The sequence below is a fragment of the Cariama cristata genome, unplaced genomic scaffold (assembly GCF_000690535.1).
Source record: "Cariama cristata isolate BGI_N322 unplaced genomic scaffold, ASM69053v1 scaffold285, whole genome shotgun sequence".
In the NCBI taxonomy this organism is placed as follows: domain Eukaryota; kingdom Metazoa; phylum Chordata; class Aves; order Cariamiformes; family Cariamidae; genus Cariama; species Cariama cristata.
The window spans coordinates 57,686-70,637 of record NW_009615572.1 but is presented as its reverse complement, the minus strand read 5'-3'; the positions used below and the strand labels follow the sequence as shown (position 1 = coordinate 70,637).

Genomic DNA, 12,952 nt, shown 5'->3' with positions numbered 1-12,952 from the left:
AGCCCTCCCCCCCCCCCCCCCCCAGTACACATAAATCCCTGAACTCTGCTTAACTAGTAAGAGGAAAATCTACAGCAGTTTCAAGAGTAAGGGAAAAAAAAATTGTATGTATGTATGTATGTATGTTTAGCAGTGATTTGGTGCGATATTTGAATACTCCTACAACCTGAACCAAGACTGATACATCCGCTGTGAGCATTTAAAATAAAGCATTTGAACTACAGCATTACCAGCCGAGAACCCCCGCCCATGCACAACATTTAAGGAACAACTTTTGGAAGATGCAAAAGGTAGAATATCAAATTAGTTCTTCAGCGTGAGCAAACCATTAAGTGATTCTTGCTGACAGAAAGTTGCATTCACTTGAATCTGCACAGTAACCATGTGCGCAGTCCTTCGAGACTGCATCTGCAAAAAGGAGGCATCAATGTGCAGTTTCTTTCCCTGCTAAGTGCGGCATCAGTTTTACTCTGTTTCTTCACCATTTGCTAATTCCAGACTGCCAGGGCCAGATCCTGAGCTGCGCTGGATGCTTCCAGTCTCCGATTGCAGAAGGCTCCCTGGTGCTCCATGGACAAGCTTAGTGGAAGTATCTGGACGGATCCATGCACTGTGGATGCATCTATAGTACCTTCCAGGGCTTGACCCACGCAAGCCCAATTTCAAAAATATTAGAGCTGTTTGTCAATAATCAGCAATTACCTGTTTATATGAAGTCGAAGAAAAAGAGGAGGCAGGGGGACTACCGCTGCCACAGATACATTTGGCTATGTCTGGATCTGACAGTAAAACTTCAAATGCTACCTTGGGTCTTGGCACCCAAATGCCGTTTTGTGCATGCACAGAGTCCTTGGTGTTTGACCCGAGGAGGGGAGAAGGGAATCTGGAAAATAACTGACATCCCAAGCTTGTTCTTCTCCAAAATGTTCGTCATATCCCGGAGAGCGCAGCTGATCGCCTTCCCCCTCGCTCTGCGAGCAGCAGCTGGGGAGTTGCAGGAATGTTTGTGCAGCAAAGCCCTTTCTTCTTCTTCTCAGCCAACGTGCCCTGGAAATCTGGAGTTTTCTTCAGAAAGCTTTTATCCACTTGAGTACTGCCTGGTTTGCTTAGCGGTACAATGTACTCAACTGCCACCACTCCTCACTCCTGGAGTGGATGACACAAAAAGCAGTTAAAAATAATTTTAAAAGCCAATTTTGCCAAAGATTGGGAAAATTTGTATGACAAATCAGGATTTAGATTGAACCAGTGAAACTGAAAATGTTTTCCACCCTTACCCTGACAAATTCCTCCCCTCACAAGCCTTACAAAATTCTCCACTCAGAGCTGTGTATAATTTTTTCTTCAGAATAATTTCTGTTCACCTTCCTCCCCCAGGGAGGCCTGAACGAAGTTTAAGAATAGGGACATCACAAAGCTGCTGTCACAGATGTGGGGTGAGATTTTAGCTGTATTTGAAGTCAGTCAAGTTTTGCCTTTTGCATCTTCTGCCTGCTCTAGCACCCATATGCCGTTCTGATTCCAATTTTAAGATGCAGCATTCCCATTTCTACCTGTACTACCCAATTTTACCGTGTAAAGAGATTTCCTGTGGATACCCCAAGAGGTTACCAACTTATCCAGCTTCCTGCAGTATGTTACCATCCCAGATGATTGCATACTCGTGAGGTTTAAGAATGAAGTGGCTTAATAATTCAGAGAAAATGGAATATTTATGAAAGACAGATGTTGTTGTACAGAACAGGAGAGCACCAGCACCATACCTGTATTTTAACGTAAGCCTGAGGGTGTGATCCAAACGCTTACAAACTAGCAACCTTTACATCTGTAAAGTGATCATGAAGAGACCGTGAGTGATCATGAAGAACAGAAGGTGACGATCTCAGTTTTCCACAAAACTACTGCAAGTAGGATTTCCTCTTTGGAAATCAAGCCTAATGCCTTCCAGTTTTTCGATTGGAAGAGACAGATGAAGCGTGAAGTAGAGGTGTTTGCTCCTGGGGGTTACTGAGTACATTGAGGACAGAACATGAGGAATTTCAGAGGGACCTAAACTATTTAGAGTAATGGGCAATAAGAAGCTTGATGCTGATAAGAACAAAGTAACATGGACTGAAGGAAAAAACCCCATGAAGTGCTCAAAGCTCACAGAGTATTAAAGAGGTAACATCAGCCAAAAAACCAGAGCCTGGTGTCATTGTAAACATGTCAGTGAAGACTGCAGTTGAGGAGGAAAGCCAAACAAGGCATGTAGATAGATAGGGAATGGATCATAAATCAGAATTAATTAGCACGTGTAGACATAAATCAGTGGTGCAGCTACATTAAAAGAATATGATGGCAACAAAGTTAAATACACAAAAGTTTGGGTTGCATTGCTAATTTACATTCAATCATTCTCTAATCTACTGCCTCCTCTGCTCTTGTTGTGCATGCTTTATCGTGAAACCTTCCAGCAACAGACAATCCACTCGACAATTTAAAATGTAAGAAAGACAGATAATAACGTTATCCCTATGTTCTGAAGAGGCGTAGGGCTACTAAGTGACTTAAATCTACGCAAAAAGCCTGTGGCAGACATGGAATTCAGCCATCCCAGTCTCCGAGCTCCAGCCCAGCAATCTGATCCCAAGACTAATCTTCATTGTAAAGACAACAACAGTACCCTAAGAATTCCCTTCAAATCCTGATTTCCAAACCCAGAACTCAGAGGGCTAGGATTTATAAAGGGAATGCATTTTGAAACCTAGCTAAAACTCTGCCTAAGACTAACAATTTGCTTTTGCAAGGGGGGGAAAAAAAAACCCAACACATTTAATCCTAAAATAATTAGGAAATAAATATATTCTGGAAGTGTTAGCAATCTTAAGGTGAAAATGCTGATGCAGATCCTCAGTAAGAGAAATATAAGCTTAGCCTCCCATACCTCATTTTCCAAAGGCAACTAACAAACAATAAACTTCTGGCAGGTTTATTGGCCCAGCAGTTCCACGGCTGAAGACTCCCCCAGTTTTCCCTTCCCTCTCTCCTCCGGCTTTGGCAGAGCATCCTGGCAGCTCCCCTCTCAGGTAGGCGAGCAGCCAACTTGCTAATCCAATTACGCAACACAAGACCTGAGGGGTGCACCATTTGTGAAGGAATCAGGCTATTTCCACTGTTTAATTACTTGTCATGTTACCTGCCTGAAGAATACTAAAATTCCAGCATAATTATGACATTGAGATACTAGGTCAAAGCTAGCTCTTTTCTGCCAGTCACCCCAAAAAGTGGCTTCTGAGGGCGACAGAGAGGAGTAAGCAGCAGCTTTAAGCCAGGCAGGGGATTTCAGGGAGACGACGCATTAGCCTAATTCTGAGTCTGATGAAATCAGTCGAGTTTAACCATCAGTTTTGATGGACCAACTAGGCCAACACACAGCATCTGGGAGAGTTCGTGCCTGCCTTTTTGCAGTATCTTGGGACCACACAAAACATTTGAACCACTTTCTTGGACTTCTCTCAGTATCTTGGGGAGTTCATTCATTTGGTATAATCTCCATCCCTCAGAGATCCCTAATCCATCAGTAATGTCAGGCAGGAGCCTGAGGTCCTTCAGGCCATACAGAGGGACCAGGAGCCACGTTGGATGCTTCCAGCATCTATTCCCTGGCAGCTCTTCTCCACATCACCCTCCTGGGAAGGGTGGGCTGGCCACTGAGCTGCAGCAGATGAAAAACCCATCAGATGGTCTGTGGTTTTCTGAAGCCTGCTGCCAGTTAAGACAAACTGCCGTGAGCAGCTCTAACCCGAGGTGGATTTTAGGGGACACAGCTGCTTTCTCGGCACCTTTCACCCTATGCCCAGCTTGAGATGCTGGCCGGCTCTCCCAGCTCCAAGCACTGTCTCTTCCCTTTTCACAGGAAGAAGAGTCTAGGAACTTGCAAACCACTGAGCACAGCAATTTGCTCCTGCTGTTGCTACCATGCCACGTGAAGAGAAAGGGATGTTAGAAAGCTCTTCAAGGCAAAATATATTCATTCTCCTTTTAGAAGTATATATTTTCCTTTGTGGAAAGGTGCAAACAAGACTTCAATTGTAAACCAAGCATTTTATTCTCCTGGAGAGCACGTTGGCAAGGAGTTACATATTATTAAAATGGCTGCTTGTTATTTGCAGAACTGCCAGCTCAATTGATATCTGGATTTCTGCTCCCTGCCTCCAAATTTTGGTACTTTGAGAAAAGTTCTGGAATGACAGTCGCACCTCTGCAGACCAGAGCTCAAAGATAACACTAAGGGCTTTCTGACATCTTTATTTCCAACATGTTCTTACAGCATGTTATCCTAATAAAGGGGCGATCCATACATCTCTAACCAGAACTTTAGAGATATATCAGATATTTTCATATATTCACATATCTGTATGGTGGTCCTAGAAGAAGGTGGCCCATAGCGCTTCTGTCACCAGCGCTTAGTGGTTCAGATGGTACCAGCAAGGGTGTTTTAGTCAAAAGCACAATCAAAACCAGCTTGCCAGGAGCTAATTGAATAATGGAAAGTAATTTTCCCTGTTTCTACGAAAAAAAGCCCTCTATTTGGGCAGCATTATTTGCAACCAATTATTCTGCTATTCCCAGTTGTGCTCCAGGGAGCTGTATTACTTCTCCACAGAGCTGAGCAGCTGTTCTTTAGGTTAGTCTCCCAGTTCCTTTTGCTTGCATAACATTCACCCTGCAGTGCCAGATGACAGGAGCTTTAAGTGTTATCTGTTGCTCTGTATTGTCCCTTGTAGGGTTTTGGAACCCATCCCAACCAGGGAAAGAGTAGAGAGCTTTTGGTTTTTGGATTAGGATCCAAAATGCCACAGTTTGTCATAACAAAGGAAGGGTGGAGAGGAATAACTGGCATACGTAGAATGCGCCGTTAGGGACAAAGCTCAAGTACCACTGGTGCACTGGGACACTGCCATGGAGCAGCATTAGAAACCTGAAAGCCATCACTTCATAAATACATTTTGGCAAGAACCTGCACTATTCTCTTTGATACACTTTTCCCCTTTGTAATGACTCAATGATTTATCTCTAAGACCACCAAATCCCTGACTTGGCTGCACTGGGGTTACTAGTAGAAGGATCACAAATTAGGGTAGTCTCACATCTGTGTAGCACTTAAAGTCACTGCACGGCGGGCTTCGATTGCCTGCACGTGCCTGGCTCGGCATCACTCGCGTGATCTGTCCTCCCAGGGCCACGGCTGACTACGTCCCTCCGCACCTTCCTCAGTCACACACACGATCTTGCAACTGCAAACCAGACCTGCAGAAAGGCTCAAAGCACAGAGCTAGGGCACAGCTCCACTGACACCCTTCTACTCAGTACGTAGTGTCCCCAGTCACGCCACTTCTTGGGGAACGAGCTGATGAGAAACTTCATGTCTGACGACAACAGACATGGTGACTTTCACAGGAATCAGCTAGACCACTACACCCAGTTTTTCAATTTACAGTCGTATTCACCTACATATTTTAATATAAACTTGAAGGAGAGACAAAATGCCACCCTATCACCATTGCAGTAAGGAACTTAACTCTGACTTTAGATTTTCAGGCTCTTCATAGCAAGCCTGCTGAGTTTATAATGCTTTCTTTAATTAAAAAATAGCCCTGAAACTGCAGCTTGAACCCTTAAAGTCAGAATGCATTTGCTGCTTCTTTAGTCATTACCCTAGTAGCAGAGCTTTAGCACAGCACACAAAATACTTTTGTGAATACCACATTGGCTAGCAGAGGCAAGTTTAGTTCAGCAAGCTCTAAACCACAGCAAGAAGAAAGGCCAGCCTGTTCCATTACAGCACCATCAGGTTAACTCACTTTAACTGGAGCCAGTTGAGAGCCTCTTCATCCTAAAGAGGATAAATATAAGCCTTTTACTTCAGCTCAGCAGCACTCACAGAATATCCTAACAAGTAGTAATGAATCCCCACAGGTCTAAGCCCAACTTCCCTAAATACTCATTCAGCCCTATCACAGCTAGCAATTACAGTTTTCGGGGTGGGGCAGGGTGGGGCTGGGCTGGGCTTTGCTTTGCTTTTCTGCCCTTCTCCAATGTGGTCCTGGTGAATGGGCCTTGGTCTGTATCTTCTGAAGAGTCTACATGCTGCTAATGAAAGCCTACAGAAGATCTTTCTGCTGGTAGCGCTTTGACCCTGAAGAGCCCACTTTAAGTGTAAGAGTTAGAAATGTAAAGGCTAGGTTGGAAGCGCTGGGCTGCAATGCTACAACGCCCCAGGAGAGCCGGTTCCCTCCGCAGTACACATGAGAAGGCGAAGTGTCCAAGAACTGGTTTTTACAACAGGCACCAGGCTGCCTGCCTTGGCCGAGAGGAAATGCTGAAGACAAGACTGTTTCCTAAGCCCTGTTTCTCTTTGAGGTCTTCTGAGGCAGCTGTTAGGAACACTCCTCTTATGCAGTCACTGTCTTGAACCCAATCTTTAAATAACTTTCTAAAACAGCCAGAGGAGGACTTTCATTCACTAGCTCCCTGCAGGCAAAGTGGGAGAGGTTAGTTCATTGCCAGCATACCAGGGGATTCAAGGTCTCCTATCGCAGGGAAAGGCATGAACCACACAAAAGCTCAGGTGGGAAGGGTCCTAGCAGTGTCTTTCTCTTCCCAGTTGAAGCTGCTCTGCCAGACTGAACTGACGACCAGTCTCTGCTGAGCAGCTCTGGAGTTACGAACTCTTCCCTCCAGAAGAGATGCCTAGAATGGAGTGACCTGAAGTAACTCTTTCTTCACTGTAAAACCATCTGATCAAAAATCTATCATGCATCACAATTTCTACTTCACCTTAGTATCATGCACATCAATCCTCTGTAAAACCACCAATACAGCTCCTACAACACCATGCTACTGCAAGGGAGAATCAAAGAGCTGGGAGTGCTCAGGACCAGAAGAGCTGCAAGGTTCACACTCCTCAAATATCAATACATAATTCACAGTATATGTATTATTGTGTTTCTTCAAGAATATAAATATAATGAAATTTCCACCCAGAGCCCTTATTTTTATTTATTTAGGAAACAAGTTGATTTCTGCTGGAATCTGTCCATACAACGGATGCTCCAAGAGTTGCTTCCACATTTCTTGGAAGTGCCACATTCAGAGCAAATTAACACGGCCTTAAAAGCCAGTTTCAAGACAACTCTCTCACAGACACGAGGTATTGGCTGTGAAACAGAACATGAGACACGAGGCATCGCGTGACATCAGGTAGCACATTTCTGTTTATTTGCCTTTCTTCAAGAACTCTAACTCGCCATTAGGCAAAGGAGTGCATACAAGATGTACAACAAAGATTAAAAGAGACTTCTTCCATATTCTGTGGCATGAAGGCCCACAGCCTCTGGGTTTTTTGTTTGTTTGGTTTTTTTTAAAGGATATGTTTTTACTCTGGCTCAGGTGTTACAGTTCAGAGAACAACCTGCTGTCTACAGAAATCTCTTGAGAGAATTAAAAGTGAACACAGCTATTTGCTAGGCTGTTTTACTGAACAAACATTGCCAGCTGCACTAATAGCATTTTACCAGACACTTGTCAGCTTGTGAACCCCTAAGTTTATAAAGACAACAGGAAATCTGACTGCACAGTGACACGGACGAGGAGAAGTGGCTGGAGTTTCTTCCCCCTTGCAGCAGATTCACGCCTGCTGTAAACTTGTTTGTGTACTTCAATACAGCTGCGATGACCTACAACAGATGTTCTGCCCTAGACATGTATAGCGTGCCCACAGTCCGACTCAATGCGTTAGTAACTTCCATATATAATATTAAAACCCAAGGTTTGTCTCCTGATGTCCTTCACATGATGCTCTGTCTGTTCACGTCCACATTGTATGCTGATGAATTGGAACAGCCTCGGCCAAAATCAATAAAAATGCCTTCAGAATCAGAGTCGATTGACTCCAAAATCTGATCCACTATGTTCTCAGGGCTGGAAGAGGGAACTGGAATCAAGGAAGGGTCCCTGTCCAGCTCAAAAGACCTATGTGGGTCGTCCATTGAGTGGAAGAGTCCTTTCTGTTGCTCAACTGTGCTGAGTTTGCTAGAGCATTGCACGGATCCGTTGCTGGCCCTCTCCTGGTCTCCTGAGAGTGAGCTTTTCGTGGCTGTCATGGAGCTCTTGGAACCGTTGTCCATGATGGTGGTGAGGTTGGAGTACCCCTCGAGCTCCAGGCAGGAGGTCATTTCCGAAACAGAGTGCCTTCGGATGCCTGTTCCGTTGGCAGCCATGCCCTCAGTTTCATACTCGGCCACTGGTGTCAGCAGTGGATTGTTGTAGCTTTTTGATCGCACCACGGGGTTCTTGGCAAGGATGTCACCTGATTTTGAACGCCTGAAGAACCTCTTCTCTGTAAATAGAGAAAGATCCAGAGTAATATCTACAGTCTCCTATTTTCACAGCGCTAATAATTACGAGTGTTCAAAAGAAATGTCAAGGCCTAAATATTCATGAGCTTTTCCTGAATGACAGAAACTTTTATAAAAGAATACATTTTTCTGGATTTGTAGATCCATAGGCTTCAGATTTCCTAGATTTCATTAGCATATTGAAGACCCCAAACCTATCTTTACCAAAAATAGCTGAGATTCCCTTATATTCATACAACTTCAGCAGCTGGTGTAAAACAGTAAATATTGTGGGAGACCTGATACACAATTGCAAATACTTTCTTTAGACAAGAACGGAAAGTGCAATTCTGTTCTTGTTCGGGCTATAAATGTCATCACTAAGTTCTAGTAGTTGAAATTTAACTTTTCCAGTCATGCTGGGAAAATCAGGTCTCTTCAAATTTGGGGCACAAGAATTAAGACAGGCAGTCTTACTAGTAATTCTGGAACAACTTAGATTCAAAGCATCATTCAGAGATCACAGAAGGAGAGAGCACCAAGAGTGTGTGGAACTGTCAACTGGAGGGCAGTGCCCACAGCAACCTCTTTGGGGAACAAACCTGCACTCAATGCGGCTGCTGTGACCCCAGTGGGCTCTTCCCAAAGAATGAGCAGCTGGTGGCAGCAAGTCAGCACAGAGATCCCCCACCAGTGCCCCAGGGCGGGAGTGCTCTCCAGTAGCTAGATCAAAATGACCAACATGCAAACTTTTTGCAGATCTCAGTGCTCAGACTCGCTTGTGCTATAAAAAAAAATAGGTGTGAATAATAGGTCTCACTTTTGAAGCTTTCTTCCTGCTACTTTCACTTTGCCATCCCCATGAAAGGGGCACGGCTGGAGAAGGGAATCAAATTGCACTCTGGAAATCAACCACTGCACATAAATTGTCTGCTTTAAATCAGGGTGCTGGTATATGTTCCCCTGCAAACCATGCAATTTCCTTTACAAATGCCGGTCTCTTCTAAAATTGTACCTATGCATGATTATGTGCTTACCTAGACACAAATGCCAATCATATGCTGTACTACTGAAAAAGCCAGGTTCTGTACTTAAGATTTTATTTTGCAGTTGTGTCTGCCTCAGCAGTGAAATCAACTGAGCCAAGTTCACTTTTGGACTTTTTCTTTGTTAGGAGTTTGACCTGGCAGATAGAAAAGGTTCCCTGGGGCTGCCCTGCCACAGAAACTCTGGCTTTTTGGTCACACCAAGGCTTGGCTGGAAGGGAAGGCTGAGAGTTCTGGCCTGACAGGGAAGAAAAGAGGTCAGTGGCCTCACCAGTCCCAAGGACAATATGTCACAGCTTTAAATTGTGCTACCAAAACAGCCGGACAGACCTAGATGCGTTAGTTTAAAAGCAGAGACTTACACACTCAGCTCCCTTGGATCCAGGTTCATTGACTACAGAAGAGCTATTCAGGGGTACTGCTACAGATCTGCACCCCAGACCGCAGCAAGGGCAAGTGCCCAGTCCACCAAAGCCTTGCTATCTTCTGCAGTCATTTATTTTCATTTTCAATTTTCATTTATTACAATATTTATTTTCTAACAATCCATTTCACTGGAGTTTTATTCTCTTTGGGTGCATTTTTTCTGTCCTGACATACAAAAGCTTGTACTCAGAAAACGTCAGTTTGGGGCTCCATTTAAATGCTTGTGGCCTTTTAATGGCAAGCAATGAATACAGAGTAGTAATCCTGAACCATTTGCCATAAATAACTGGCCTCTATTTATTCAGGTAAAACTGATTTGTTTCTTAAATGCCTACTGCAATACAACCATTTTTCCATTCAGCTTCAAGGGAAAATCAACCAACTTATTGACCATTTCTGACAAGCAAACAGATTAAATTGACTGCATAGAAAATACACAATTGTACTTATTTTCCCCTCTGTTTTCTCTATTCAAGCAGGCCATCACAGTATTTACATTAAAATACTGAGGTACAACCACATTTCCTTTTTGATTTACGCTGGTAGTATCCCCCTTGCATTTTCAACAGATTGAATTACTACGTGGGATATTCAAAAAACCTTAATCTTGGCCAAGTCTTGCCCTCACAGAAGTCACTGAGTGCTTCAGAGCTGAAAGAATCATAGAAAATAAGCTGGAAGGGTCTCAAGAAGGTCACTCACTCAGCCTCTGCCACCAGGCAGGACTACATTTAACCACCTTGCTCCTTATGGATGCCTATGTATGTGACATGTATATAGCGCCTATAGCAGTGAAGATTCAACAGCGTCCAGAGGCGGTTTACGTGACAAGATTTTTCCTTCCATGTAATCTGAATTTCCCCTGCAATGTGTTGTCCACTCCATTCTTCTTATCTCCAGTGGAATGGAGAACAGCTTATTACATTCCACTCTGCAGAAAGCTTTTCCATGTTTGAAGGCTTATCCATTAGTCTTCTCTAAGACAAATTCCTACTCTCTTCCCTGCTTTAAACAGCCTTGTACGATCTTTGTACACTAATGAACAGACACTACTCAGTACTCTAGAAACGGCTTCTTACTTCTTCCTCTCACTGTCCATAAAGCATCCTGTGTTAAAGCTCGCTCATTAAAAGGTAGAATAGAAATGCTAAACACTCTAGATTCACAGATTTAGTAATGAGCACTGTTATGATGATCTGTTTTCATCTTCTGCCACTGGCAAGTTTCACTGTGACTTTGCACGTTGCAAAGAGTATGGCCTTAGAAAAGGAACCCGACTGTGCTGCGTTAGTACTGGCAGTCTCCTCTCGTGTGGGCCCTGGGCCTCTGTGGACTGAGGTTTTGGTGAAGCCCTCTGTGCTATGTCAAATCGAGTCTCTGTTTTTCTTACCCAAAATACAGGAAGAGTGCATGAAGGGTCCGTCACTGGAATAGAGACCGTATGTACCCAAGTAAGGAGAAACGACTTTCTGGATCAGGGATTCCAGCTTCAAATAATCTTCAGTCACGCCTTTTGACTCGTGAACCCCCTAAAAGAGAGAAAATACCGAAGATGAGCACTGTTCCCTCCAACTACAAACTTTCCTTGCTCACCGGGGCAAGCGCAGAGGCAGCAAGCATTTTCGCTAAGTTATATAGCAAAGACACACTGTGATGTGGTACTGGTTTGTTACTACAGCTGATTCCTCTTACTGTAAAGCCAAGAGATGGGCATCGAAGCAGAGAGACTCACCCTGCAGGCACTGCACAAATGCTCACAAAGAGGCAGCAGCTATTTCCAGGACATTTAACTCCAGAAAGGTCCATCCTGCTTAGTGGAGAGGCACTCAGGGAGGATAGAGGATGTGGTTTGTGAAGATGAATTAAAAACATCCCTGGACTTTTTGTTACAGCAATCTTATCCTGACTTCCTGAACAAACTACCGCCAAGTGCTGCACCAGCGGCAGGTACCACAGGGTGTCACTGCCATCTAAGCAATACCAACAGGGTTAAGAAAAAGGTGAAACTGTCAGAAATATTTCTTCCAGGATATTTCAACAGGAAATATTTACAGTGAAGAGATTTGTATCTCTCTCCTCAACCCCTCCCTGGCACTTGCCATTGTCCAGCCAAAAGTCACATTCTAACTAGAATGGTAAGATTCACCCATAGGCAAAATCTTTTGCCGTTAGCTGTTAACTCTGGACTTCTACCCACAAATGGGCTTAGAAGGCTGCAGAGGTGACAGGAAAACCCTGTGGAGCTGCAGCCTCCCTGCCACTTACAGCTGCAGCATGCGTGCTCCTGCGTTGTCCAAGCAGAGCCCTGTACACTCTTGTGTAGGATTCCTCTTGCAGCCCAAAGTAAATTCACATTTTCGTGTTGCTATATGGCTGTACGTTTTCTTGTTGCAGAATTAAGATCCTAAAGGTCATACTCAGCAAGAAGTTTGCTTGAATTTAGCAGAATTCCAGTTTTCATAATATGTCCCTGAATTACTGTAACAAGAAACACGTTGGGATGAAAGCCTCCAGAAAGCAATATGAAGATCAAATGAGTAAAACTGCAACACTTCCTTCAGCATGTGAAAGGATCCTGATGCCCAGGATGTATTTGCTGCCCAGTATGATTCACCAACCAGTGACTATGGGTGAGTACCAGCCTGCAACCTGTTTGTGAATGGCCTACTTCACCTCTTGGCTGCTCCGCTGCCTGAATGCTGCCTGGCGTTACTTGATCAAAGTTTATGAATGGAATATAAATAACGGCCAACATAGAATAGATAGAAATTGGTGCAGGTTTTAAATAATGAATAATGATCTTTCGAGATGTGCTATGTCCTGTAAAATTCTGGGACAGTCACAAATACAAATATGAACACAAGGGCATATGCAGTGAATCTGAAAGCTTGCAAACACCAAAGTAACAGCAGAATGAGCCCATAGCTATTCAACCAATTTAAACCACACAAAAATAACACAGGAATAATTCAGAAGACTTAGTGAAGGTGCATGTATTCTTTCCAAGTCATTGTTGGCCCGTATCAGAGAAATTGCATCAACCTCATAACCCACTGGCAAAGGCCAGCACATTAGGCCATCTGCTCCAGGCTCCCAAAC

General features: G+C 43.9%; 1 protein-coding gene across 1 annotated transcript in view; it reads right to left on the bottom strand.

Annotated features, from left to right (window-relative positions):
- Positions 1-7,244: 7,244 nt before the first annotated feature.
- Positions 7,245-12,952, bottom strand: part of PRR5 (proline rich 5 (renal)) — a 54,343-nt gene continuing 48,635 nt past the window's right edge. The window contains exons 7-8 of the mRNA XM_009699843.1: positions 11,244-11,382; positions 7,245-8,383 (exon numbers count right to left, since the gene is read on the bottom strand). Of these exons, the coding sequence (XP_009698145.1) occupies positions 7,833-8,383; positions 11,244-11,382 (690 nt within the window). The 3' untranslated portion in view covers positions 7,245-7,832. The remainder of the gene's footprint in view (positions 8,384-11,243; positions 11,383-12,952) is intronic.